Here is a 26,653-nt window from a genome sequence, read left to right as displayed (position 1 = left end):
CATATTTGCCAGGAGAAAAGCGCACAGCAGTTCACCCCAAGCGGCTGAGCTGATGAAGTTTCGGAGATCCACTTTCACGGATAGTGTAATCTTTCAAAGGAGCGTTACGGAGCCAGAGGGATAAAGTGGGTGCTGACTGACAGGAGCAAGCGTCAGGAACATATTTGTGAAGGTGTTTCTCATTAGTGATGGTTTAATGACTCTGAACTGGCCTTTTGTTGCGCGGGACAGGTGCCGGGATATCACACCCAAATTATGGGTCACTGAGGTCTCACTTATTGGCACAAACAACACAGCTTGTTACACGCTTATTACCCCGAGGGTCGATGTAATATCACTAAAACACTGATAAAAGGATTTACAGAGTCTCTGGGTTTGTAGCGAGCCGCGTGGTGTTGTGTTTTATCTCCATCACCAAAATGTTCCTATAATATTCATCTAGGGATTTATGGCTCTGCCTCGGTAGTTGTGGGTGAGCTGAAGGGCAAAAAAGTCATATTCACAGTCAAGAATGCTTGTCTTTGCACATGAAGTATTATTTTTTTGCTTTGCAACACACTGCTGTTGAAAATGAACCTATCCTGAAGTTTGCCCCCCACACACCTGAAATGCCATTGGAGCCCCGTTTGAACAGATTTTACGGATCTCCAGGGGAAAGAGAGAGCTGAAAGAGCGCGCCTGTGTGCGTGTGTGAATGTGTATGTGTGTGTATGCCCGTTACACTGCATTGAGTCCAACTCAGGGGAAACCACTTTGTCAACAGAGGAAAAAAAGAAAGAAAGAAAGACAGTAAGAAAGACAGACAAGAAAAACAGCCCAGAGACTGTCTCCACTTTCACAAATGGAGCTGCGAAAATACCTGTTGTGCCTGGAGTTCATCGTCCTTCTCAAAGGTAAGAGCTATTTTACAGTCTCAGAATTTGGTGCGTTTTTCCTTTACATTTTCAATTTAATCATTTTTTTTTTTTCAATCAAAAAGTTTTGACACATTTGCCACTTTGTAATTTAGGTGTAAATACTTTGGGAGTCTGTACAAGCGGGTCAAAAACAGAGGCTAAATTCAGTCACTGGGTTTAAATCTTGACTTGTGATCCTGTGTGTGTAAATCCATCCTCTTGGGCATGATGAGTGATGCCTCTTCACTGACCAGTTGCTCCCCTGTGGTGACCAACTGGGTGACATGGTCATTAACCCTTGCAGCTTCTGCATTGGACAGCCCTCTCACACAGACAAACTATCCATGAGTCCAAACCGTGTCTCTCCAAGTCCCACGGAGCTTTAGCATGTATGACAGTGAGTGACTGTGCATATAGACATTCCTAGAATGATAATGTGAACTAGGAGAGCAGGCATATTAAAACACATGGCCACGCTCTGCTTGCCAAGGAGATCAAAGGTATACAAAGTTATTCATGAGTCCTTTGAATAATAGTTTTTGAGTCGAAGTCTGTTCTTGTAGTAAATCTACTGGTGATGTCAGTCCTGAGGTGGGATTTCATTCCCACCACATGGAGGCCTGAAGTTGTGTGAAGCTACCAGGAGATGTTTGTTAGATGGAGCTACCAGAGAGGCAGCCATGTTTCCTCCACCTAAAGGTTGTTGGTTGCTCTCCTCTTACAGCTGACACCTCTGACCCTACAGTGGTGGCAGCTGTGTAACACGACCTCATCAGCCATTTCCACCTCTTAGACTTTGTGTCTGAGCTCCCGTAACGAGGCGTTTCTGCCACGCGTGTTTTCTCCCCAGCTACTCATGTTCTCCCAGGCAGGGCTGCCTCACACACCTCATTGAGCCATTCCTGTTCACCAGCAGGAAACCAGGAGAAAAAGCCCATTGTAGTCTACCAAAAACTGAGTGTTTGTGCAGCTGATAAGTGGTGGCTAAGGTGGTGCATTAGGGGATGAAGTCGTCAAGCAAATAAAGATCAATAGGGTGAGATTATAGGAGGCAGAGAAATTATGTTGTTCAAGGCGTGTTAAATTCATTTCTGCTTTAAATTTTACGCCCTACCCTCTGAAGTTAATCTATAGATGGAGACGCCGGCAAATTTTGTGACGCCAAATGTGTTTGTGCAAGCCGGAGAAAAATTATCCGTGCATATGGCCACACAGCAGCTAGTTTTCAAGCCATGCAAAGTGCCTCTCGTCCACAAGCTGAGGAATGAATGAGGAATGCACTGAGGTCATACACACCACACAAACGCGCGCACACACATGCAGTACATGCACAAAACCCCCTACACACATGCCAGCAGCCAAGCGTTGCCCGTGGTTAGGTTCTACACATTACACTCCATTATGTGTTTGAATCAAGCATGTACAGAGCACTTTCCACTGCATAGGCAAAGTTGAGATATGCATGTGATCTGACATATGCCTGTGTTTGTATGCTTCTGTGTGTGTGTGTGTGTGTGTTTAGTTTGCTTGCTTCTGCATGGGTCGAATGTAGGTGAGTGTGCATGTGTGTTTAATGTTAATGGTTTCTGCAGAGCTCCCCTGGTGCGTGCATCAGGCATCCTATGTCTGTTACACACTCTGTTATGCTTTTACTGAGATGTAGAACACAGGTGTGTGTTTTTACCATTACCACTATCACTTATCCTTTTCTCTTTTGGCACAAACACTCTCGTCCATCCTCTGTTACACCAGGCATCCATAAACTCTTGCTATTATCCTCCCAATCAACTCCCTCTCTCTTCCTTTCCCAAATGCTGACTTAAGTTGTCACTCCTCCACTTCCTCCATCTCCTCTGTTCCCCATGAGAGGATGACAGGGATGAGAACAGAACATGATCGAGATAATGGAGAGAAAATCTGTGAAAGGCGGTGAGAAAAAGTGACGGAGAGCATCGGCGAGTGGGAAACATTGTAAGTGAATTAAACAAAGATGGTAGAAACAGACATCAGACATCTCCACTGCAGGACATTTCACAGAGGTGCTGTAAGTCAGAGGAGGTAAATTACAGGGGCAGAGAAACAGGGAGCGAATAGGGAAACTTTAATGTGGCTGTCCAATTAAAACAGCATACATCAATGTCGCTTCATGTTGCTATAAGCACCCGTGTTCCTGTATAGCACCCAGAACGCTGCAGCATCACCCCGCTGATACTGTCGCTCCCTCACACATGTGCACACACTCACTCAGACAAACAACTCAATCATAACCATACACATTTAGCAGCAGTAGCGCCCAGAGCCGAACTTGTGGTCGAGAGAATCTGGACCGAGTTTGGCTTGATAAATGTTTGCCACCAGTTGTCATGGTGATGGGTGGCCAGACAGGCTGCGGGATTGTGCCGTATATAAACCTCAATGAAAAATGGAACCAGAGGAGGGAGGACGGCACAAGACGAGGAAACAGTGAAGGATGATGCAGTTTCTGGGAGTGGGACTGGATGAGACGGGAGAATGGCTTTGTAATAGAGAGAGGAGAACTGCGGAGAGGGGCAATTTATGGTTTGAGAAAGAATGAGCGCAAAAGCAGGACAAAAGAGAAATTCAGGACCAGGGGGGTGTTGTTGGAGGTCTGGTTTGAAGTTTGGAATGGGAGAGGCTTCGTGATTCTGCCACAAAAAACAAGGCCAAATATTTTTACTGCGCCAAGTGTGAGACTGGGGTGAAATGGAGGTTGGACGACCGTTATTAAAAAGATTAAAATAAGTTGTTGTAATGACACTGAACAGACTGGTTGCGTATGTGGGTTTTGGCTATGAATAAAGTTTGCTGAATGTAAAGGAAAATCTAAGAATCGCTCCAGCCTGGCCTATTTTCCATCGGCGAATATGTTAAAGGTTTGTGTAGAATCAGATAGGCGGCTGAAGCTCCTCACAGACCACTGGAGGTCTATGGACCCAGCAATTTTTAGAAGCCTATCTGTAAAACCAGAAGAAACAAGGCGGTAGCCAGATTTTTGTTGACATAGATGGTCAGTTAGTGATGTGTATCTGGGAAAAAAAGGCAAGATAAAGAGCATGGTGGCATTACAGGGAAAAAACTCAGAAGGGAAGACAGATGCCAAACACAGCAGGTAGAAAAAAACTAATAGTGCGAGGAGGGCAGAGTCAATGAGAGAGAGGGAGAAAGGGAAGAGAAAGACCGAAGATATCTAGTTTCCCTCAAGTGGAATCCCCCTCTGATTATCCTGGCTGAGGTAATTGTGTGTGTATGTATGAGTGTGTATTTGCGGATAAGCATCTGAATGTGTGCGAGGAGCTGGTGTATAATCAGAGCGGTGTGTTCTGGTCTTGTTCCTGGTCCTACAGTGCTTTCGTTCTCATACAGAAAACTATCCACAGGGTTATGTACAGTAGTCGGAGTCAGATGCCCCCTGAGTGCTCCTAAATTACACATCAAGTCAAGTTAAATTTATATAGAAAGACATTTTAGCAAACAGAGGCAACACAAACTGTTTAGCGGAGCAACACGTATACATACACAAGTGGGACAAGTAAAACACCAACTGTCAAAGAGGAGTATAGGGTTTTTAAAGACGCATTTTGACAGATGCTTTATACAAAGCAATGTGCAACAGGTTATGTGTTTAAGTGTCAACGTTTGCACCAAGCAGAACTAAAACACTGGCAATATTGATGGCATGCTCTTGCAATTGAGCTGCAAAGGACCACTGGGATTTGTTTTAACAGAAGATGGCAATTCCATAATCATTACCACAACACTTTTTTAATATCTAAATGCACTGAACTGGTTAGTGATTCATTATTCTGAAGTGCGACGGTGCCGCCAGAGTCACTAACCTTAACAATACCAGATTGATTTTTTTTGTTAATGAGTAGAAACGCACAAATCAACATTTTTACTCATTAATACCCAGAGGTGGAAAGAGTACCACAAATTGCTACTCAAGCAAAAGTTAATCTGTTAATTTGCTGATATTTTGCTTCAGTACAAGTGGAAGTACTGCTGCCAGAATTTATTTAAGTAAACCTTTTCCACGCAGCTATAAAAGGGTGAGAGTACTTAAGGTTGAAACTACATTCTTTTGAAGGTACATTGTGCAAAACTGCCTAGGATAGATTGAAGTGAGGACCCTGTAGACACTGGATGAGTCTACATGGTTCTCATCGTCCGGCCAACTCACTGACATTATTCCCTTTTTGTCCACACTTATGCCACGTTTTTGCCCGTTGACTGCAGTTTTTCGTGGTGCACCTTTTATTGGAAATGTGGAAACGACATAAAGTAGAACCAACAAAGCAGAATCAGGTTCTGTGCTGACTGAGCTTTTATTGTGAAAGGTTCCGCAATCTGTCATTGATCATTTGTTCTCTTGTAATGAATGTGATTTAAAATGTAGTGAATTAAAAAAATTCAAGCGAAAAAAAAAGCACTGAAGTAGAAGTGAAATTACCGACTTTGAAAAATACTTAAAAGTATAACTACACAAAAAAGCCACTCAATGAATGTGAGTGAATGTAATTACTTACTCCCACCTCTGTTAATACCTGATGTGAAAGAGTCTAGTCAAACAGAAGCATTTCATTTATGTACAGTCTCTTTCAGGTGTTGCATGAAGCTGTTTAGACTTTACTGGAAAAAATGTGAATAAGTAAGAGGCAGAGTGGCTTTTATTTTGACTGTTGCAGTGTGTTTCCATGCTTTTTTTTTTCAGTATTTCAGCTTCCTGACTGTCCTGCTGCCATCCTTCTGCTCTCTGTCTTTCTCCGTCTCCCCTATAAAACATACACCTCTCCTTCCTTCACCTCTCTCTCTTGCTCTCTCTCTGTATAAAGGGCAGGCTTGTGTATCATAACAGGGGGCTTACTATACTCCACGGTTTTTATAACCCACACCCTTCCCTGCCTCGCTTTTTCTCTCTCCTCTTCTTTCCCTCCTTCCCCCCAGACTGAACGCCCTTTTTCCTCAGAGGTCGTCTTTGGTCACTCTGTTTATCCATCTTTTCAATCTTCCTCCCTCTCTCCCTCCTTCCCCCAAGGCTGAGTGTGGGAAGTGAGAGAGAAAATAATCTGACTGTGTACCCAAGGTGTACAGTCGCCCACCTATTCCAGCTGTTTCGCGACTTTTTCTCTGACTTAACGGAGGGTCAATTACCATTTTTGTTTGCTCCCAGTTTAAATTTTCAATATCTCATGAAGGCACTGATAGCAGGTTATATTCTGTAGGAGGAGAGTGACATACATCTGAGTTAATATCTGTCCAAAATGACTTGTTTTTGCTCATCATGTCCACATTGTAATTGCCTGTTTTCACCCCCGCAGAGCTGTGTGTGTGTTTCAACATCGATGTGAAGCATCCCCGCGTCTTCACTGGCCCAGAGGACGCTCTGTTCGGCTTCTCTGTTTTACAGCATGAGGCAAACGGAGAGAAATCGTAAGCATCCTTGTGTGTGTGTGTGTGTGTGTGTGTGTGTGTGTGTGTGTACACTACTCACAAAAAGTTAGGGATATTTGGCTTTTGGGTGAAATTTATGGAAAATATAAAAAGTTCACGCTACAGTGATATTATATCATGAAAGTAGGGCATTTAAGTAGAAGCATACACTGGTGATTTCCTCATCTCAAACAATTTCTTGAAACAAAAGCCAACAACAGTGGTGGATATACCATAACAAAAAATGTCAGTGTCTCAATAACTTGTCATGTGCCCTTGAGCATCAATTACAGCTTGACAACGACGTCTCATGCTGTTCACAAGTCGACTTATTGTCTGCTGAGGCATGGCATCCCACTCTTCTTGAAGGGCAGCCCTCAGGACATTGAGGTTCTGGGGTACAGAGCTCCGAGCCTCTACACGGCGACTCAGCTGATCCCATAGGTTTTCTATGGGATTCAGGTCTGAGAAAGTGCAGGCCACTCCATTTGAGGTACCCCAGTCTCCAGCAGCCGTTCCCTAATGATACGACCTCGATGAGCTGGAGCATCAAACACCTGTTGTGAATTTTGCCGTTAAACTCCTTGTTAGAGAACAGCAACTTGTGCAAAAAGTACTGAAACATTGAACAGTTGGACATGTGCATTCAAAAGTTTACAGAAGGTCACATTAAGTTCACCTGTAAAGGTTACAATGCATTTTAGGTTCATCCTGAAATTTCACCCGAAAGCCGAATATCCCTAACTTTTTGTGAGTAGTGTATGTGTGTGTGTGTGTGAGAGAGAGAGAGAGAAAGAGGCATAAAAGTGTGATTAATACAAGTATGATGAAGGGATCATGTTGTTTGGTGATAAACTGCGGTCTTGACGTGAGACCATATTTTCCTCATGAAGGATGCTTGTCGGTGCTCCCTGGGACGGTCCGCCCAACAACAGGAAGGGAGACGTGTACAAATGCATCGTGGGAGAAGAGAAGAACTCAGACTGCATCAAAGTGAATCTTGGTAAAACTCTGGAGAATATTCCTCACAAATCATTCCACATTATACTGCGACACAACAAGCAATTTCGATCTATCTTGTCAGGTGAGATCGCTCTGCAGAACGTGTCGAAGAACCTGAAGAACTCTCATCTGGGTATGACCCTCACTCCGGACTCACCTGACGGCTTCCTGGTACGTACTGCAGTCTCAACACTGGGGCGGCAGGCTTCCTATTTTTACTCTGTGGGCACGGGGTCTAGTCAGAGCCTGAGGGGATGTGGTTGAGCCCAGGTTGTGTTTGTTAGACTGACTTTGAATGAATCAGCTCACTTGCCATGTTTTTGTTTCACTGTGGAAGTGGCCGTGTGTGGTTCACAAATCCCCCGCTCGCTGGATACCTTTTGGAGGCCGGCTCCCATTAACAGGCCTGCATACACACTCATGTGGCCTGTTGCTGTTGAATGCACACACACACACACACACGTGCATGCACGCGCGCACACACACACACACACACACACACACGCATGCATGCCTGTCTTGCTGTTGCTCTCTGATCCAGATTGTTCCAGTTCTGAGGCTTTTTGGTTACAGCGGAATTACTAGGTGGCCATGCCAGCAAGCAGCGGATCCTCTGTGTTTGTGTGTGTGTGTGTGTGTGTGAGTGAGTGTGTGCATGGAGTACACACAACTCAGTCTGCTTCTGTGTTTGTCTCTATGTTTCTGTGTGTGTGTGTGTGTGTGTGTGTGTGTGTGTGTGTATGGATATGTGTGTCTTATGCAAGTGCGCTTGTGTGTGTTTGTGTCTGCCAGAACCTTGCTCCTTTACCCGGGTGTGGAGTCGTGTACAGTTCACTAACTCCAGCCAGCTCACTCCGTTTTTATATGTGTATGTGTGTGTGTGTGTGTGTGTGTGTGTGTGTTTATCCTAACCCCAGTGGTCAGGTCTATAACAGGATCGGAATGCGTCTCCGGCCCTTTGTAATGACAGACCTACCAAAAGCCATAGCACCTCTCGTCCTCTTCCTTCTCCCTCCCTCCTTCCTTTCTCTCATCCCTCTCTCCATCCCTCCTTCTCTGCCTGTCTCTGTGTCTTCGGAGAGGCCCATCCATAACGACAGAGCAAGTAAAGCCAGGATGTTTCTCTTTCTTTCCCCCCCCCGCTCTCCCCATTTCACCCCTCTTTCTTTTGTTTTTCTCTATATGCATGAATTTCTCTTTTATCTTTGGGGCAGCTCTCCTCTCTCCCCGTTTTCTTCCCCCATTCCACCCCCTTTCTCCCTTTGGTACGAAAGCCAAATAAATGGGATGCTTTGAAGACAGAAATATTGGTCGCCCCCCTCCAGTCCCCCATCTACTACAATCACACTTAAATTGCTTTACTGGTCTAGTGTGTTCCAGCTCTCTTAAACCGCTCATGACAGCAGTGACTGCCAACATGTCAACAATAGTCAAACCCTCTCTCTCTTTTTGCCTCTGCCTCGCTTTCTGTCCCAAAACTCCCAAACCACACGATTGTAGTTTTTCCATGACTTATTCCCTCTCATGACTTGTCCTCTCTTTGTTCCCTCTCTGCTCTCATTTTTTATTTCTCTCCATGTTTATATATGGGTCGGCCAGCCACATTTGTATATGTGTTTAAGCCTATCGACAACAACCAAATAACCTCCTAGATCAAATGCTTTAAACTATCCAAACTGACAGCATGCCACTGGATTTGCTGCACTCATAAGGCAGATGCTAATGTGTGTGTTTGTGTGTTTGTGTGTGTGTGTGTGTGTGTGTGCTAGGCATGTGCTCCTCTGTGGTCTCAGGAGTGCGGTACATCCATGTTCAGCACTGGGATCTGTGCCTCTGTCAGCGACGACCTAGAACCAAGAGAGACAATCGCTCCTACATCACAAAGTAACCCCACACACACGTACACACACACTCACTCAGAGTTAAAATCGAGCTTCTCAGACCTGATTTATCCAACTAAATGTTTTAAAAATCCCAATATGTGTCAGGATGCTCCACATACATGGACATAGTGATCGTTCTGGACGGCTCCAACAGCATCTACCCCTGGTACGAGGTCCAGAACTTCCTCAGGAACATCCTCAGCAAGTTTCACATCAGCCCAGACCAGATGCAGGTAAAATATGTGTGTTTGCACAGCCTGTAATTAATATTTACACTGGTGATGGAAACTTGTGGTTTTGGACTGTAGGATTTTCTTCTCCGAGCTACCCAGAGCCCCTCTGAGCCATGCACGCTGGGGTTTGCATGCACAGCCAGTTCCTTGAGCGGAAACATGCACAGACCGACACGTACAAAATTTGGCAAATATGACCAGGATGAATGACTGTAGTAATGTTAGGGGACATGAAGTAGGCTTGCTTGATGTTTGGGGAGGAGTAGATGTGGGTTAAGAGCAGCAACAGAGAGACATCGTTCTGATTAAAACAACAAAATGACTGAGAGGGCTTCGGTTTGGTTGGAGGGTGGAGGGGTGGGGGGGTGGAGGGTAGAAGGCAATGTGAGGTGAAAAGGAAATACCTCTGGTCTTTGGACGAATTCTGAAATTCCCCAAATGCATGGTCTGCTTTTGGGCACAGGGCTGGCAGTTAAAGACAAAAGCTCATTCCAGAAACACACATTGTCAGAAGCTCATTGCCAAAACGCTGCGTGTGCCAGTGCAGCCACAATCATGTGACATAGTGGCAACGTGTTTGTGTTTGTGTTTGTGTTTGTGTTTGTGTTTGTGTTTGTGTTTGTGTGCGTTCAGGTGGGTATACTGCAGTATGGTGAGGTAGCAGTCCATGAGTGGTCTCTGAAAGACTACCAGACCACACAGGAGGTGGTGGAGGCGGCCAAGAACATCAGCCGGCAGGAGGGGCGAGAGACGCGCACAGCTTACGCCATCCACATGGGCTGGTAGGCCTGTCAATCACTGTTGCTCCTGTCTTTCTGACTGATATAGAAACTGATAACTTCCTGGTATTCAAACTGACTTGCTTTTAGTGTAGTACAGTGGTCCCTTGTTTATCGCGGGAGTTACATTCTAAAAATAACCCGCAATAGGCGAAATCCGCGAAGTAGTCAGCTTTATTTTTTTACAATTATTATAGATGTTTTAAGGTTGTAAAACCCCTCACTACACACTTTATACACTTTTCTCAGACAGGCATTAACATTTTCTCACTTTTCTCTCTTGTTTAAACACTCTCCAAGTTCAAACCTTTGTAGAAAAATAAGTCCAGTATTATAGAATGAACGCATTCTGTACTGTACAGGAGACACGGCATGGAGGAGATTGATTGACAATGGTCTACAGTCCCTTAGCCAATCAGGACGCAGAACACAATGTGATGTAAAAAAAAAAAAAAAAAAAACATGCAAAATTGCACTAAAAAAATCCGTGAAACTGCGAGGCCGCGAAAGGTGAACCGTATTATAGCGAGGGACAACTGTATATGTAGGTTTTTTGGTAACACTGCATTTAGTTGTACCATTTAGTACCAAATCAATCCCCTTTCCATGGTATCAGCTCGAACCTCGAATCTACCTGTTTTATTGGTTTTCCATTAGGCCAAAGTTTGGGATAGCATCTGGTGCCAGATGCTATCCCGAGACTCGCAAAACTTGTGTCATAGTTTTTAATCTGTCCATGTAAAAAAATATATTTTTCTCAGCGAATGTGTTAGTCTTGTTGATTTAAAAAAAAAAAAAAAAAAAAAAAAAAAAAACTCTTGTGTGGGACACTGCAGAGAAGGGAGGAAAAACTAGTCAACATGCCCAGAAATGAAGCACTAGTAGAGCAAATAGAGCCGAGGCGAGTAGAGCAGATATTATGTTATGGAAAAACATCAATAGTATCTAATCCTGACACAACTGATACAAAGGTGGACAGGCTGATATGAAGTTAAGTATCTACACAGACTACATTACAGATTACATTACATACAGACTACAAGTCAACTAATGCAAAGTTGATACTAAATTTAATCATTACACTGGGCGATCCAAATAAATTCTGATTATAATCACAGTTGTCGTGTATGTCATTGTTTATCTGTGCTGATTTCTAAATGTATATTTCAGTAGGACCCCATCAATCTGCCTCTGATGTCTGACTTCCCAAAAAGGGTTTTTTTGAGAAGCAAAATGGGGCAAATTATAGCTTTGAGGGAAAATTAGGGGTACTGTTTTTACTAGTGTTTCATACCTTTACTGTTCTTGTAGTCGGTTTAGTTGCATGAGCTGTCACGGGTAATTCATCAGTGATATTTTAATGTGAAAATCTTATATGTATCCTCTCACTTATTTTTGGCTGCGCCGCTGCCCTGTCTGTCATCGCTTTCATGACTTTTCTTTGTCAAAATATCTTGGGGGGGGATTGGAGGTTGTAACCCAAGTCTAAAGAAACAGATCTATAGGTTGAGGGTCACTGGCTAGCTGAAAACCTCGAAGTGTTAAAATATCTCTTTCTTTTCAAAATGAAATTCCTGCTTTATTAAAGTCATACCCACGTTCAGTACCACACCCAAGCCTGATGTGTGGCCATGGCTCCCATTTAGAGCTGTGTGTCTTGGAGAGGTACTCTACACACACACACACACAAACACACACACAGGTAATTGGAGAGTTCCTGTTTTCCGGCACATTTAAAGGTAAACGTTGGAGACATTTAGGAGGAACACTTAAAAGGTAGTTGAAAAGAAGTGACTGGAAAATGAAGCCAGTAAAATAGTGTAACTGTGGCATTAAAACGTCAGCGACGGGAAATCCAGACAGCACTTACAACAACACACTGTCTCCACACTTCACACACTGTCCAACGCCAAAAGCACCACAGAGCACTCTACTATCAGTGTCACTTGTAATTACTTATTACTTCAAAGTAATAATCCCTTCCAACGGGAGAAAGAGAGCTTTTCTATCGTATCTCATCTTCTGTGCAGAGGCCCATTCACATCTGGAATGATCACTGCAAAGATATAAACTATAAAAAGATTTAAATTGTTCTAGGTAAATTGAGGGCCTGCGTTCCCACTTCAGTTATGACTATAAAAATATCCAAAATGATTGCTAGAACTGTATTTTCGGTTTAATCCCGGAGCTATTTTTAGAACGCACTAACAATAGAACATTTTCAGCCAATCAAATTTACGATTTTGAGGCTTGCTGCTGTGATATTTCCTTTGCTGAGGCACTTACCTCAGATATCGTGGTGAATGCTTCAGTACCAATGTATAGCTGTTCAAGATGTGAATGAGGTTTAAGTGTGTGTGTGTGTGTGTATCTGCATCAAGTGAGAGGATGATGGCTGCCTCTCATGAAAAAAAATTAGGGCTGTTGGATAATTAATCTGTTATCTTATTTCAAGCAGGGGTGATATCAAAATGAATAACTTATGTTTTGATGTACACACCCACACCCATACACCCACCCACCCACACACACACACGCACACACACACAGATGAGCAGATAGCAGAGTTGGCATGGTCGTGGAGTGGGACAGGGTAGAATAACAGTGGGGTTAGCTGAGCTGAGCTGCCAGAGTAGAAAGAGACTTGCTGGCTGCTGGCTCAGCACAGCTGCAGGTGTGGCACAGCCCGGTCAGCCAAGTAGTGCTCCTACAGCTGTATAAATACACACACACACACACACACACACATACTGTACACATGTGCATGCATGAACACCTCTACACACACCTACACACACCCACCGACTCACTCTTAAATGTGTGGTCAGGTGTCATGTTTGTATTACTGCACTTGAAAGGAGCCTCATCGACGACATTCATGCCCTAACCCCTAACCCCTAACCCCTGACCCCTGAGCCCTAACCCTCTCCACTACATGCTTGACCTTAACCTTTTACCTCAACCCAAACCTAATTCAAGCCTTAACTCTGAAATAGCTCTTTAAAGTCCAGATGAAACAGCATTTCTAGACAGTGGCAGTGACATATTTCTGAGTGAAACAGGGTAGACAAGCGGGGCATAAATCATAAATTTGATTTGAGCACTGAAAAGTGGGCATGTGGACATGGAGGTTTTTAGGGATCAGTACCCACCTTCTGCCCGATGAGCGCTGGGATTGGCTCCGTTACTCCGCGACCCTAATTAGGAGAATCAGCATGGAAAATGAATGAAAATGAATGAATGAATATCCATCAGGGAGAGAGAGGTGAAACTGGTTGGTTCATGTCTATGTAAGCACGTCATATTTTCTTTGACAAGAAGAAGACATGTTGTTTTTTGATTTAAGAATACAAAGAAATAGATTTTCGGCATGTGTTATGAAATAGATGCACAATATTACCAGGGATGTGATATAACGGGGCTAAAAAGGCATTTTTTACAAATTCATCTTGACTTTAAAGAAAAAAAGAGGACAGACTGACAAGAGGAACAAGAGGAGAGGCTTCATGAATTTGAGGAAAGCCCATTTTAAGATTAACTCCGGGGACATTTGCCTGGGATACTGGCCTTTAACTTAAGAAAGAAAGAAAGAAAGAAAGAAAGAAAGAAAGAAAGAAAGACATCTTGTGCTTCTGGTGTCATGTTGTTGTTTAATGATATACCTGAGTTATTCTAGCCAATGTAGTGGTGTTACTGGGAGACACAATGGAGTTTAATGGGAAAGAATAGGAAAAAATCAAATGTTTGACACAGAAACTCTCACAGATCTCTGTGTCAACCCTGTAAAGGTACACTTTGCGAAATTGCTGAGAATCAATTGAAATAAGAGACGCTTTAGATTCAACAGACAAAAAATGTGGATTAAGAACAAAATCTATTAGGAAATGAGAACAAGGTAAACTCAACAGTCAGATTAAATGCTTATTAATCTGTTGATGCTCTGCAGTTTTGTGTAGTGCACCTTTGAAAGAAAAGGAACAAGGGCTTCTCTCTAGACTCGACAGTGTACAGTAACAGAAGATCACACAGAGAGAAATAAAGCAGAGAAGAGAAAAAGCAAAATGTTCCTCTCATTAAACTCCTTTGCAGCCATGCTGTAGCTGTCGTCTGTGTTATTGCTTTATTCAAAGCAGAACCTCAAGATACACCTCCAATATCTGTGTTTACATAAAAAGTGTTAATTTGTATTTGGGTGGATTTTCCATTTAAAGAACTGAGGATGAGCAAAATGTCTCCATTTTGGAGGATTTTCCTCACCTTGCTGTCCTTGTGAAGTCATTTGGCCAGGGAGAGGATGGAAATGAAGAAAAAAAAAAACAACACACAAACACAAACAAAAACACACACGCTGTAATAAAATTGCTGAATACATTTATGTACAAGGCAAAAAGCCTTCTTTCGTGTTAGTCTCATATTCAGTGTTTAAATCTTATGGACAAAACAAAAAATCAAGTGAAAAAAATAATCCTGATGAAATAATCATCAGGATGAAATAATCCTGCCTGTTTCAGTGCTTATCAAGTTGTTTCCAGAATTTTCTTGAATCAAGTGCGATTTTTTCTTCTGCTAGTGGGCTGATCTGCCTCATTCTGCCTTGTTTCAACATATTTATACATACTTGGTCCCTGAAAAAAAATCCTGAGACAAGTGAAATACCACAGACTTATTTTACTGTGAAAAAAACAAGATTTTATGACTGAATTTGAGACTAAATATCATGTCAAGGTGGAGATTTTTTTTTCAGTGATTTCTTTCAGCGCACAGTCAGACGGCATGAAGTATGAACATCAAAACAGTCTACTACAATTGGATTAGCCGCTGACTTTTACACTGCTCCACCCGTCTGAGACACTCACTCTCATAACACACACACACACGCGTGCGCACACACATACACACCACTGCGCTGTGTCATTACCACTCTGCTGTGACTCTATAAAATGGATTGTAAATACAACCAGGCCTCCCAATTAGCACCATTCACTTTCTCTCATCTTACTTCTCCTCCCATCCGTCTTTCTCGTCCTCTTTTTTCTTTCATCTCCATTTTTCTGTCTCTCACTCCTCTTTCCTCTTCTCCTTTTTCTCCCTTCCCTCTCACCCGTACCTGTTTATTGTCCAGCCTCTCTCATCATTTTTCCCTCTGATCTCTCTTTCATCACCCTCCCCCCTTCCCCTCTTTAATCTTTTTTTCTCTCCTAAAAGTTTTATATTCCACTGTATTGCTCGCAGCCTCAAAACCACATCACAACTGGATTTGCACTCCTCAGTTTTTAACATTCACTCCAGTTTCTTTTATTGTTCTTTCACTGTTTCATTCCCGTTTTTCCCATTCACACACTTTTCGGTCTCGTCTATTTGTTTTAGCTGCTGCCTCGCCTCTTGCCATTTTCTCATTCTTGCCGGGCTACCTGTATGTTGTCTTTCACCTCTCACCTCCTCCTTCTTCTCGCCATCTCACTCTCTCTCTGCTCTTCTCTTCCCTTTCCCACTCTTCTCTTCTCCTCTCCTCTCCTCTCCTCTGCTCTGCACCCTATGTAATTTGCAGACTGCATAGGGGAAGCGGTTGTTTTTAACTCTGAGTTTCTTGCGGCTGACCACAATGTTATATTTAGGCAAGGCCTGGAGTTGTGCCTGAAAATGACTGAGTTCACTAGAAGTGACTACACTCCCCAGCTACACTGTGTGTGTGTGTGTGTGTGTGTTTGAGGCTTACCAACACTATTCAGTGCTTAAAGCAGGTCCACTGACAACAGGTTGCCCACAGACAAACAGGGTGTGGCCTGGTCTGCTTGTGTGTGTGTGTGTGTGTGTGTGTATTTCCTTCTATGTGTCATAGCAAAACCAGATGAAAATGCACAGATGCTGTGGTTGTGTGCAATGACAAATGCACACAGCATGCAATGACCAGTGTGACTCGGCTGGCAGTTCATGCGTGCATCACGTATGACTAAGTGGTGGCGCTGTCCGGTTGTTAATTGGACTGGATTTAAAAAAAAAAAAAAATGTATCTGTGTTGCCGGAAAGGAACTCACACCCTTTCTTGCTGTTTCACCAACTATTCATTTTCCCAGAGAAGTGATTCAAATTGTATATTATCTTATGGAGCAGGTTTATTTTAGATGTTAAGAAACCAAGTGACTGCATACTCCCTCTAATCCTCCCTCTCCTTCTGGCTCTTTCTCTCCTTGCATTCTCCCTACTTCTTTTTCATTTTCATTCCCTCGCTCTCTCTTGCACTTTCTCTCGCTATGTCTCTTTTCATCACATCTCTCTCTCGGTTCATATTGACAGAAAATTTCAAACAATTGCAGCATCCAAGAAGTAGTAGCATGGCTGCCATGACAGAATTTGGATTTGGGTGACTTTCCTCTCTCTCTCTCTCTCTCTCTCTCTCTCTCTCTCTCTCTCTCTCTCTGTCTGTGTAGCACGGAGGCATTCAGTGCTGAGCGAGGTGCGAGGGAGGGCGCCACCAAAGTGATGATTGTAGTGACAGATGGGGAGTCACACGACGGGAAGGAGCTACCAGACGCTCTGGAGGAGTGTGAGAAGAGAAACATCACCAGATACGCCATCGCTGTGAGTACATCTCTGCACACACACACACACACAAATGTTTCCTGTGCTGTTGAAAAGATGGGGTGGGTCACCTTCCTAATGGAGCTGCTGAACCAACAAAAAAAAAAAATCATGAGTTTCAGTGTGCCATGATGATCTTAATTCTATTTCAGAGACTGAAGAATAAGACTCTTGGGAAAACACCGACACAGACACACACATACACACAGGGTGACGTCTAACCTGCTTTATCTGTGTGTGCAGTATCCCTGACATTCCTCTGCACAATGAGAAAAAGGGGCATGATTACCACACATCCACAAGCACTCCCGCAACACTACTGCCACTCCCCAAAAATAGCATCAGCAAATCACCAAATGAACCCCTTAGGTCTACTAAAATAACCAAGTGGGGAAAAAAAGTCTGCTTTGCAGCTCCACCCGACCAATTCCCCCCCACAAAAAAAAACACACACAGACACAAACACCCTGCATGGTGTTATGATTTTAATGTCTTTGGGCTGATTGACTGTAGTGGTGAGGCTGGATGGAGACCCCTCCCTGCCCCACAATAGAGGCTGAGAGACCTGAGGAGCCGCCGACTCCACTGGAACCACAATGGAGGGGAACATGAGCCAACATGGAGGGGGCGGAGTGGAGGATTGTAAACATACACAAAGATGATGAAGGACTCAGGGACTAGGGTTAGGGTTAGTTTAAGATCAGGGTTTTAATATAGGACCTATCTATATCGAATCACTCAAATGTCAATGTACAATGTGCACATCATATCCTCTCCGCGCCCTGGCCTTCCTGTCTACTGTTAATATAGCAGAAATACCCAAAAATACTGAAAAAAGGTTTGTCATGTGCCAATACAGTGATTACCAAATTTCCAGCATTGCGTTCGTGTTAGTGTTGGCTGTTTTACTCTTGGGCCATATATGTTGGTACTATCATGATGGTATGAGGCTCTGAGGTCTAAATCCTCAGCGTCCCAGTAGAAACAGACACTGATGGTATAGAAAGTAGACCTAAGGGACTAAATGAGATCTGGCGTCCTATGGTTTGTGAATCCACAGTCAAGCTGAAATGTGTTTTTATATTTTCTGTGGGATGCTTTAGTAACCACCCTAGTTATCTGACATGTACACAACATAATGATGGGTCAACGAAAGTTTAACTGGGCACATGAGAGGTTAAATCTACAGGCTCGAATGGAGAAAGAAACAAACAAAAATGGATAAAGAAAACAGGAGAAAATGATCACATTCTGTGGTCGAGTGTTTGCCCAAAGAGTCGCAGTCATGACAGGTAACTACTACGTAAACAGCAGACATGGTTTGATGTTGTTCTCAGTCCAGCTGCCTGTGTAAGTGTGTGTGTGTGTGTGTGTGTGTGTGTGTGTGCGTGTGTAGTGAAAATTACTCACAAGGGAGGCTCGAGTAAAGAGTTTTCAAAAACAACAGCCGAAGTTGCGTGGTCGCCACAGACTGTGTTTTATACATCAGTCCAGGTCAGGGGTCTGACTGTTATGGATGGGTGCCAGGCGTGTGTTTTTCAGGGAAAGTCATGTATGTATGTGCACCACTCGCATGTGCAATGTCCAGTGTGTTTCCATACCCCTGCAATTTGAAAATAGGCTGTGTGTTTTCCTCTTTCCTTTGTTCCTCTCCTCTTCATTATCCCGCTCTCTCTTTCTGTGTCCACATCTGTGTGGCGTAACAGCAGCAGCTGGTGGGCCCAGTGGAACGTCTCATTCTCTATAAGGTCTTCACGTACATATTTATACGCAGACTCCCTTCATATTACACCGCTCTTCATCCCACCATCTCCTCACCCCTCCCTCCGTCCCCTGCCCTTTGAAAACAGAGGATTTCCTTAGTTTGCTTGGCAGCCAGAGTCACAGGGGGAGATTCTTGGGTTTTGGTTTCTCTTATGGAATTTTCTCATTTGTACTTCAGGCGTTAAGCCATGGGCCACTCCGGCCACAGTATATCTCCTGCGTCAGTCATGTCTCAGCCTCTCAGCTAGGTCTGTGCTCCTCATTTACAAATCTCTGGTGGTTACCATTTCCTCCTCTCGTGTGTTTTCTTGCCAATAGGTTGCCTGTAGGCATTACTTAATGACTACTAAATTGTTTGCTCAGATATTATGTAAGCAAAGGTTGTTAAAACTGCCATGAAAAAACTCTAATGTTTGTCTGTTTTTGTTGAAGTCCTATAAATCCTTCTGTTGTTTGTGACTGGTGTGCATCCCTGTGAATTTGGTGAATGTGTGTACTTTGTGTGCAACATGTGGGTGGTGCTGGCCCTGTCTTCACTCCCCTCAGACTACAGATAGCTATGATAGCTCTCTTTCTCCCTTTACTGTCCCTCTGGAACATGGAGAAGCAATTGGGGTGATACATGCCAAAGTATCTGTTTATGCTCTCTGTCTTTCTCTCTTTCATCCCGTCTCTGCTTCCAGCTTAATCCCTCAGTGTCTTTATTGACCTTGTGTTATCTGCTTATTCATTTACCTCAATCTCTCTCTTTTTTTTTTTTTTTTTTTTACCATTCTCTCTCCTCCCACCTTCCCTTGCTGTGCTCCAGGTACTGGGTCATTACATCCGCCGACAGCAGGATCCCGAGACATTCATCAGTGAGATCAAATACATTGCCAGCGACCCGGACGACAAATACTTCTTCAATGTGACCGATGAGGCTGCGCTCAATGACATTGTGGACGCCCTGGGAGACCGCATCTTCACTCTGGAAGGTGTGAGAAAGAGGGAAGGAGGTTGGGGATAGCGGAAAGATGTCTCCTTTTCAGTCTTCTTGCCTTTTTTCATGAGATTGCCCATTTCATCCACAAGTTCTCCCCCATTAAAAGATATTTCAGAGTTAAAGAGTTTCATACTGTTGTCAAACACTTGAGGGTGAGTAAACGTACCCTCAAGCCGAATAGCAGTTCATTTACATCGTCATGTTGTCATTCTGCATGATATTCCAATTTGTCCAATTTGTTTACTAATAAGCAATAGCAGAACATGAGGATATAAATGATGGGAGGTGGATGCAGAGGAACAAGTGGACAGAGAGAGAGCAGGTCAATTCAAGAATGTGAGAAAGGGAGAATGAAAATCACAGATGGATGAAGACAGTGGGAGAGAGAGGAATGGGAGATTTAAAGAAAAGGTAGAGAGAGGGTAGAGTTTATGGGAAAAACTTGTACAGAAAAATCGGAGGGATTGATACTATTTTCAGTCCCCCACCCAGGATGAAGTAGAGGGATAGAAAGGGGATGGAATAGGTGTCACCCTCTTTCATGGGAAGGAGGAGGGAGGGTGCATCTGTCACAGGAGTTGTGGGAACAAGGGAGGAAGGCTGGTGAAAAATTCTGCCACCATTTAAAGTGTAGTGATATCATAAAGGAAGGGATAGGAGGAAAGGAACAGAGGATGGGTGAGGCACGTCTGCCACCTGGTAGACGTGCCTCACCCATCCTCTGAGAGAGAGGAAGGAAAGGAGGATATGTGCAAAGAAAATGTGAGGATGGAGACTACAGACTTTCTGTCTTTGCCCCCCCGCAGGCACGCTGGGCTACAACGAGAGCTCTTTCCACATGGAGATGTCTCAGATCGGCTTCTCCACACACACTCTGGATGTGAGTGTCTGCATTTGTGTGAAGTTGATATATTTTTACAGTGACAGCCTTTACATATACACAATGTTTTGGCTCTTGGTTTTCACCAAGTGTCTGCAATTGATGGTTATACCCCACGTAAAAACCTTATCTCTGCCTAGAAAGCTGTTGCGATGCTCACAGTTATAAAAAGACATAAAAAAAACTGTTTAATGAGAAATCGCATATTTTGATCTACCATCCCTTTAAGCAAATGTGACAGCAGTGGAGGCAGTGTGTTGCAGTCCATGTTGAGCTTGTTGTATACTAACAGCATCTGCTAAAAACATTCTATAATGTGTGCCGGCCTGTTTTCTCCAGGATGGGATTCTGTTCGGGATAGTGGGTGCATACGACTGGGACGGCGGCGTGTTGAAGGAGGGAACCAATGGACGCATCATGCCACCCAGAGAGGCTTTTGAGACCGAGTTCCCCTTGGAGCTGAAAAACCACGCTGCATATCTAGGTACTGACATGTCACTACGCACAAGTGCTGAAACAATTAGTCGATCAGTCGGTTAGTTGACTGACAGGACATTGATTTTCATTTTACTAAACAATGAATTATTTGAGTCATTTATCAAGTAAAAATACCAAACATTTGCTGATTACAGATTCTATAATATCACTAAGATGTCAGTATCACTATGTTGCAATATAACTTGAAGCTGCTGGTCAAAATAAGAAAACAATGTGAACATATCTTTTGTGCTCTGGTAACTTGAGATGGACATTTATAATTTTTGACATTTGACTGACAAAGTGATTGATTAAAAAAGGGTGATGAATCAACAATGAAACGAATTAAAAATTAAATTGCTAATTAAAATTAAACTAATTAATGAAAATTAAATTTTAATTTAATTTAATTCAAAGTAATTGTTAGCTGCAGCCCAACGGCACACAGTGCCTAATTCTACTGAAAGCCACATACTGTGCCATAATTTGCTGTGTGTATCTTTACAGTTCCATGCAGTGTTTCATGTGTTGTTTGCATGTGCAGGATACACAGTGTCATCTGTGATAGTTGGTGACTGGAGGACGCTGTATGTTGCTGGGGCTCCCAGGTTCAAACACAAAGGAAAAGTCATCCTGTTTGAGCTTAGTGATGATGGGGATGTCAACATTGCACAGGCGCTCAATGGAGAGCAGGTAGATGTTTCATTTGGTGTGTCTCTCTTCTTCTTCAGTCACTGTTTTTCTACTAGGAAACCCCAAAACAGACAGTTTTTTTTTTTTGGTCAAAGATATTAAAGCAAGGACACCACCTACTGGCAGTGAACTGAAACATCATCTTTCTCCTCCGTGTGTGTAGATTGGGTCATACTATGGCAGCGAGGTTTGTGGACTGGATATAGACAAGGATGGCATCACTGATGTCCTTCTGGTCGCAGCTCCCATGTACCTGGGCTCAGGAAACAAGGAGGCTGGCAGAGTCTACATCTACACCGTCAGTGGGGTAAGACAGACCACAGCAGTGGCACCTAAATCTCATCTATATGGAATATCATGGAGTTAAAAAAAGAGTATATTTTATCATGTAAGAATATACAACATCTGTTATTTTCTTGCTTGGTTTACAAAACAATTTCTTTACCTGACCTTGAGTGCCTCCATTTTTAATCCCCACGCCGCATCCAAAGATAACTTCAGCTCACTAATTTCAATTCCCTTTTCACCCTTCTTCCTCTTTCCTCTCTCCCAGGAGGAGGTGTTTGTTGCTAATGGCACCCTGAAGGCAGAGGATAAGTCCCAGGATGCCAGGTTTGGCTATGCACTGGCGGCTGCTCCAGACCTCAACCACGACGGCTTCACTGACCTGCTGGTGGGAGCCCCGCTGGAGGACGAACACAGGGGGGCCATCTATGTTTACCACGGTCATGGTATTTACATCATCCACAATTACAAACAGGTATTTCACATTAGACCTGCAGGCCTGCTAAACTACAGAATCACTGGTGCATTTCAGAATGAAATCCAACTAACTCTGTTTCTGCTTCCCTGTCATTCTTACCTTTTCTCGGTTTACGCAGCGCATCCCAGGGTCATCGATTTCTCCTTCACTGCAGTATTTTGGCCGCAGTGTGAGTGCACGGTTGGACTTGGATGGAGATAAGCTAATAGACCTGGCAGTGGGAGCACAAGGCAGTGCTGTGATGCTCAGGTGGGTAGAGGCACAGGAGGTGAGGACAGGTTTTTGTTTACAGATTTTACAGTTGCTATCATAAGGGGGGACTTTAAGGAAGATAAAGCACAGTAACATTAATTCAGCAATATGTCACCACTTTTTAGCATAACAAAATATAGTTTTCATGTTTAACTGAAAAAATGACCAGAGATCTATGAGCAATTTAATATTCAGTTGAGTGACATGTCTGATATGACCCTATCTGCAACTTTTTTTTTGTTTCAAAATTTAAATCACCCACTTACTTTATTAGACTGTTGTTCATGCACAGTGTCAGGTGTCTAAAATTTGAAAACTATCCCCTGTGTCCCCAGCTCTCGCAGCATTGTCCAGATCAATGTGAGTCTGTCCTTCCAGCCCCACTCCATCAACGTCATCCAGAAGACCTGCCAGAGAGGAGGCAGGGACTCGGCCTGTCTCAACGCCACCGCCTGCTTCACAGCTGTGTCCCGTTCCCCTGGACCACAGAGCAACAGCTTCGGTACAACAGTTTATTCTGCGGTAGCCCCTTCTCACACGCTGCCATGTTAGACTTACTGACACCAATAACAGGAAGTGGAAGTGTTCTGAAAAGGGCAGCTACTGAAAGTACTGTCAAAATGCACAGAATGGCATTCATATTTACCCCCTGTCCCACTTACTCTCTGTCTCCTCAGAGCTGTGGGTGGCCGCCATGTTGGATGACAGGAAGTTGTCGGTGCGGGCTCTGTTTGATGACAACTCCCACAGACAGACTCAGCTGGCAGTCAGGGCTAAAACAGGACACACACTCTGCTACAAGCTGCCCTTCCACGTCTATGTGAGTATCACTGCACTCAGTAACTGCACTAGTACATGTGCAGTTATCAATATTATATCATGATATGACACCAGATGTTGTCAGGATTTTGGATGTCTTAACATCATGACATACGTGTCTTTTTCTGGTTTTAATGGCTGCATTATAGTAAATGGCTGCAGTTTTCAGAATTTATTAGACTGTTCTAGCTGTTCTATTATTTGCCTCTACCTGCTTGGTCATCATATCCTCGTTAGTGATTATTGTTGATCAAAAATCTCTTGGATGTAAGTAACTCATGAAAGTATCAATAGTCATCCCTATAATTTTGGCATTCAGTCAAAATATATCATATCACTGATTATTGGGAATTTGGATAAAACAGGTTTTAATTTTGAAAAAAAAAAAAGTGTGTTAAATTACAAAATCTGAAGGTATATCATTATAGGCCAAGGTCTTGGCTGTTCAGCAATGTACCGGTGCAACCTCCTCATTTTGCATCTTTTTATAAAATAGGTTTTTCCAATTATTAGGCTACTTTGTTTTTGTCAACACCGTCACCGTAATGTGTTTTTTTTTTTTTTATTTGAAAAACATATTTTTGTATTAAAGAGTCTGTTACTTTATTAACTCAACAGCACCAAAGAAACATATTGTAAGCGTATTCATTTGAAACCAATATAACTGCTTCTGACGGTGGTGACACTAATCTGACGGTGGTGACAGTCGCCTCATTAAAACATACATTTCCAAAATTTATACCACTCAAGTCAATGGCTTCTTGCTTAACAACTTTATTTAACTATTTGGTACAAAAATAACAATCCTGAGCACTGTTATAAGCATTTTTCAGACTTCAGTCATCACCGTCAGACAGAAAACCTGACGGTGGTGACGTCTGACGGTGGTGACAAAAACCTGCTCTTTCACATGATAAGCATGAGTTGTTCACATTAGCCATCTTGTTTTCGCCGTTGCTACCTGCATCAGACCTCTTCTTAAAAAGTATACATTTACTCCATAATCTAATTTAATATTTTTTATACAGAAGTGACGGTGTTGACAATTTATGGTTGTGACAGTAGCAGTGTCCCAAAATATGAAGAGATTTAAGAGAAAATAGAAAACCTCCAGGAGCCTGAGTGGTCTTGAAGCATGCAGTAGAGCTGAAGGTTTGAAAAGGGCTCCTCAGGAATGTAATTGACCATGTAGTTTTTTTATTATTATTTTTTAAATAAATATCTGATGGTGGTGACGAATATCTGGGACACATTTTGAGCAACCACAAAATAATAGTAAATATTGTTCAAAACTCATCGTTTGTAGTTTTTAATACATATTATGATGTACTCTTTCATGTGGTAAATATATTATTCAATGAAATTATTACTTTTTGTTGTTTTAATCAAGTTGAAATGATTATCTCCTATCTGAGGACAACTGGTTTTGCAGGCCATGGGCCAACATATAATCATTAAATTAATACTAATTTAAAATAAACCTATAAAAGAACCTTACAAATGTGCAAAGGACCCCCTGATTATACCCTTGATTCTTTTTATTCATTAAAATGTTGTAAATTTCCAGCAGAAATAGCATTTTTCTTAGTGGGACATGATTTATCCAAATTCTCAAGAATCAGTGATATCTTTGATTGTGACCATACCATCCAGCCTTAACATTCAAAACACTAGAGATTCGAACACTTCACATGCATGAAACAAGACATTCTGTGCATCATTACAGGGTAACACATGATCTGATTCCTTCTCTGACACTCGTCTCTGTCTTCCATAGGACACAGCAGACTACATCCGTCCAATCAGCTTCTCGCTGCATTTTAAAATCAACGACACAGAAAGTGGTCCGGTGTTGGACGAGGGCTGGCCAACCACCGTCAAGAAATTTGTGAGTGGCACAGTCTGATTTAGTGCACTTAACTTGAACGTTGATTGTAATAGACACAAAATATGCAGATTAGTGCTTCCAGTGGTTTTGTCAAAATACAGTAAGAGAAGGTCCATTTTGGAGAAGCTCCCTCAGATAATAGTTTAACATTTAAAATTCATTATATTTTAACTTTAAATAATTGGTAAGTATTTTTTTGAAGAAGAGTCGTGTTGGAGGTTTTTGTTACATGTTGGATTGTAAAAGCTTTTACATTAACATCATAAATGTTTTCTTCGCTCTTTTCTCCATCAAACATACTGTCCTTCCCTCTCACACCTCTCCAGATCCCGTTCTTCAAGGACTGCGGCGAGGACGATGTGTGCACAACAGACCTGGTGCTGCAGGCTCACATGGACATCTCAGGCACAAAGTATATATTCCTCCTTATATCCTCTCCTCCCCTGCACACCGCTTTGACCATATCTAATCTCTACTGTGTTGTAAAATTTTAGTGACACTTTGTGCTCTCCGCAGACAGAAGCCCTATGTGATTCGCAGTCCTCGTAGGCGTCTGGCGGTGGAGGTGCAGCTCCACAACAGACTGGAGAATGCCTATAACACAAGTCTGACACTGCACTATTCCCGCAACCTGCACTTCTCCAGCCTCAGCATTAGGGTACACTACACTCACACACTGCACATGCATTACATTATACCATACACACTGGTAGACCACTCTACATGCACTGGCGTAACCCACCACACACACAGAGGCTTGTACAAATACTGATATTCACAAAAGGACATGCTTCTAACCCATGTGTTAACAGCAAGTATACATTGATATTGATCCAATCGGTGACAAGACTAGAAAAGGAATGTTGGTATTGGAGATTTTATCCAAGACTAATATTCAATACTGAGAAATGTCATAAGTAAAAGCAAAATGATGGGAAAAAGGATTTATATCAATTATTTTGTCCAGTGACACCAAATTAATGGTCAAAGCAGACACTGTGCCGTGAAAGTAATGGATCAGATTGGCACTCATTGTTGGTGGATACTTAGTTTTGTGCTTGGTATCAGCATTGAAAAGAATTTGGTGCATCCCTAGCCAGCAACGTGATGAATGACCTCTTTCTTCCCATTTTTTTTTTTTTTTTTTAATGTAGGAGGACGCCCACTTTAAAATTGAGTGTACAGCACTTGGTTCCAACAGCCACTCCTGTAATGTCAGCTACCCAGTGTTTCGCTCCCAGTCAAAGGTACGTTCACACAGAGGAAAAAGCTCCATCACTGACTCGACTCAGCCCACTCATACTTCACCTCC

At 42.9% G+C, this 26,653-nt stretch overlaps 1 protein-coding gene across 1 annotated transcript in view; it reads left to right on the top strand.

The window, feature by feature from the left end:
- The first annotated feature begins 463 nt into the window (after positions 1–463).
- itga10 (integrin, alpha 10) overlaps positions 464–26,653 on the top strand; it is a 28,300-nt gene continuing 2,110 nt past the window's right edge. Inside the window, exons 1-21 of the mRNA XM_030071932.1 lie at positions 464–893; positions 6,236–6,347; positions 7,241–7,350; positions 7,432–7,520; positions 9,119–9,233; positions 9,338–9,465; positions 10,099–10,247; positions 16,673–16,823; positions 19,396–19,561; positions 20,376–20,449; positions 20,789–20,933; positions 21,471–21,619; positions 21,783–21,926; positions 22,173–22,379; positions 22,501–22,631; positions 22,970–23,136; positions 23,312–23,454; positions 25,231–25,341; positions 25,668–25,753; positions 25,858–25,999; positions 26,496–26,588. Coding sequence (XP_029927792.1) covers positions 842–893; positions 6,236–6,347; positions 7,241–7,350; positions 7,432–7,520; positions 9,119–9,233; positions 9,338–9,465; positions 10,099–10,247; positions 16,673–16,823; positions 19,396–19,561; positions 20,376–20,449; positions 20,789–20,933; positions 21,471–21,619; positions 21,783–21,926; positions 22,173–22,379; positions 22,501–22,631; positions 22,970–23,136; positions 23,312–23,454; positions 25,231–25,341; positions 25,668–25,753; positions 25,858–25,999; positions 26,496–26,588 — 2,664 coding nt within the window. The 5' untranslated portion in view covers positions 464–841. The remainder of the gene's footprint in view (positions 894–6,235; positions 6,348–7,240; positions 7,351–7,431; positions 7,521–9,118; positions 9,234–9,337; positions 9,466–10,098; positions 10,248–16,672; positions 16,824–19,395; positions 19,562–20,375; positions 20,450–20,788; positions 20,934–21,470; positions 21,620–21,782; positions 21,927–22,172; positions 22,380–22,500; positions 22,632–22,969; positions 23,137–23,311; positions 23,455–25,230; positions 25,342–25,667; positions 25,754–25,857; positions 26,000–26,495; positions 26,589–26,653) is intronic.

This window comes from Myripristis murdjan, chromosome 16 (genome assembly GCF_902150065.1).
Source record: "Myripristis murdjan chromosome 16, fMyrMur1.1, whole genome shotgun sequence".
In the NCBI taxonomy this organism is placed as follows: Eukaryota; Metazoa; Chordata; class Actinopteri; order Holocentriformes; family Holocentridae; genus Myripristis; species Myripristis murdjan.
Note: the sequence above shows the minus strand (reverse complement) of the source record. Positions and strands in the feature narration are given on the sequence as shown.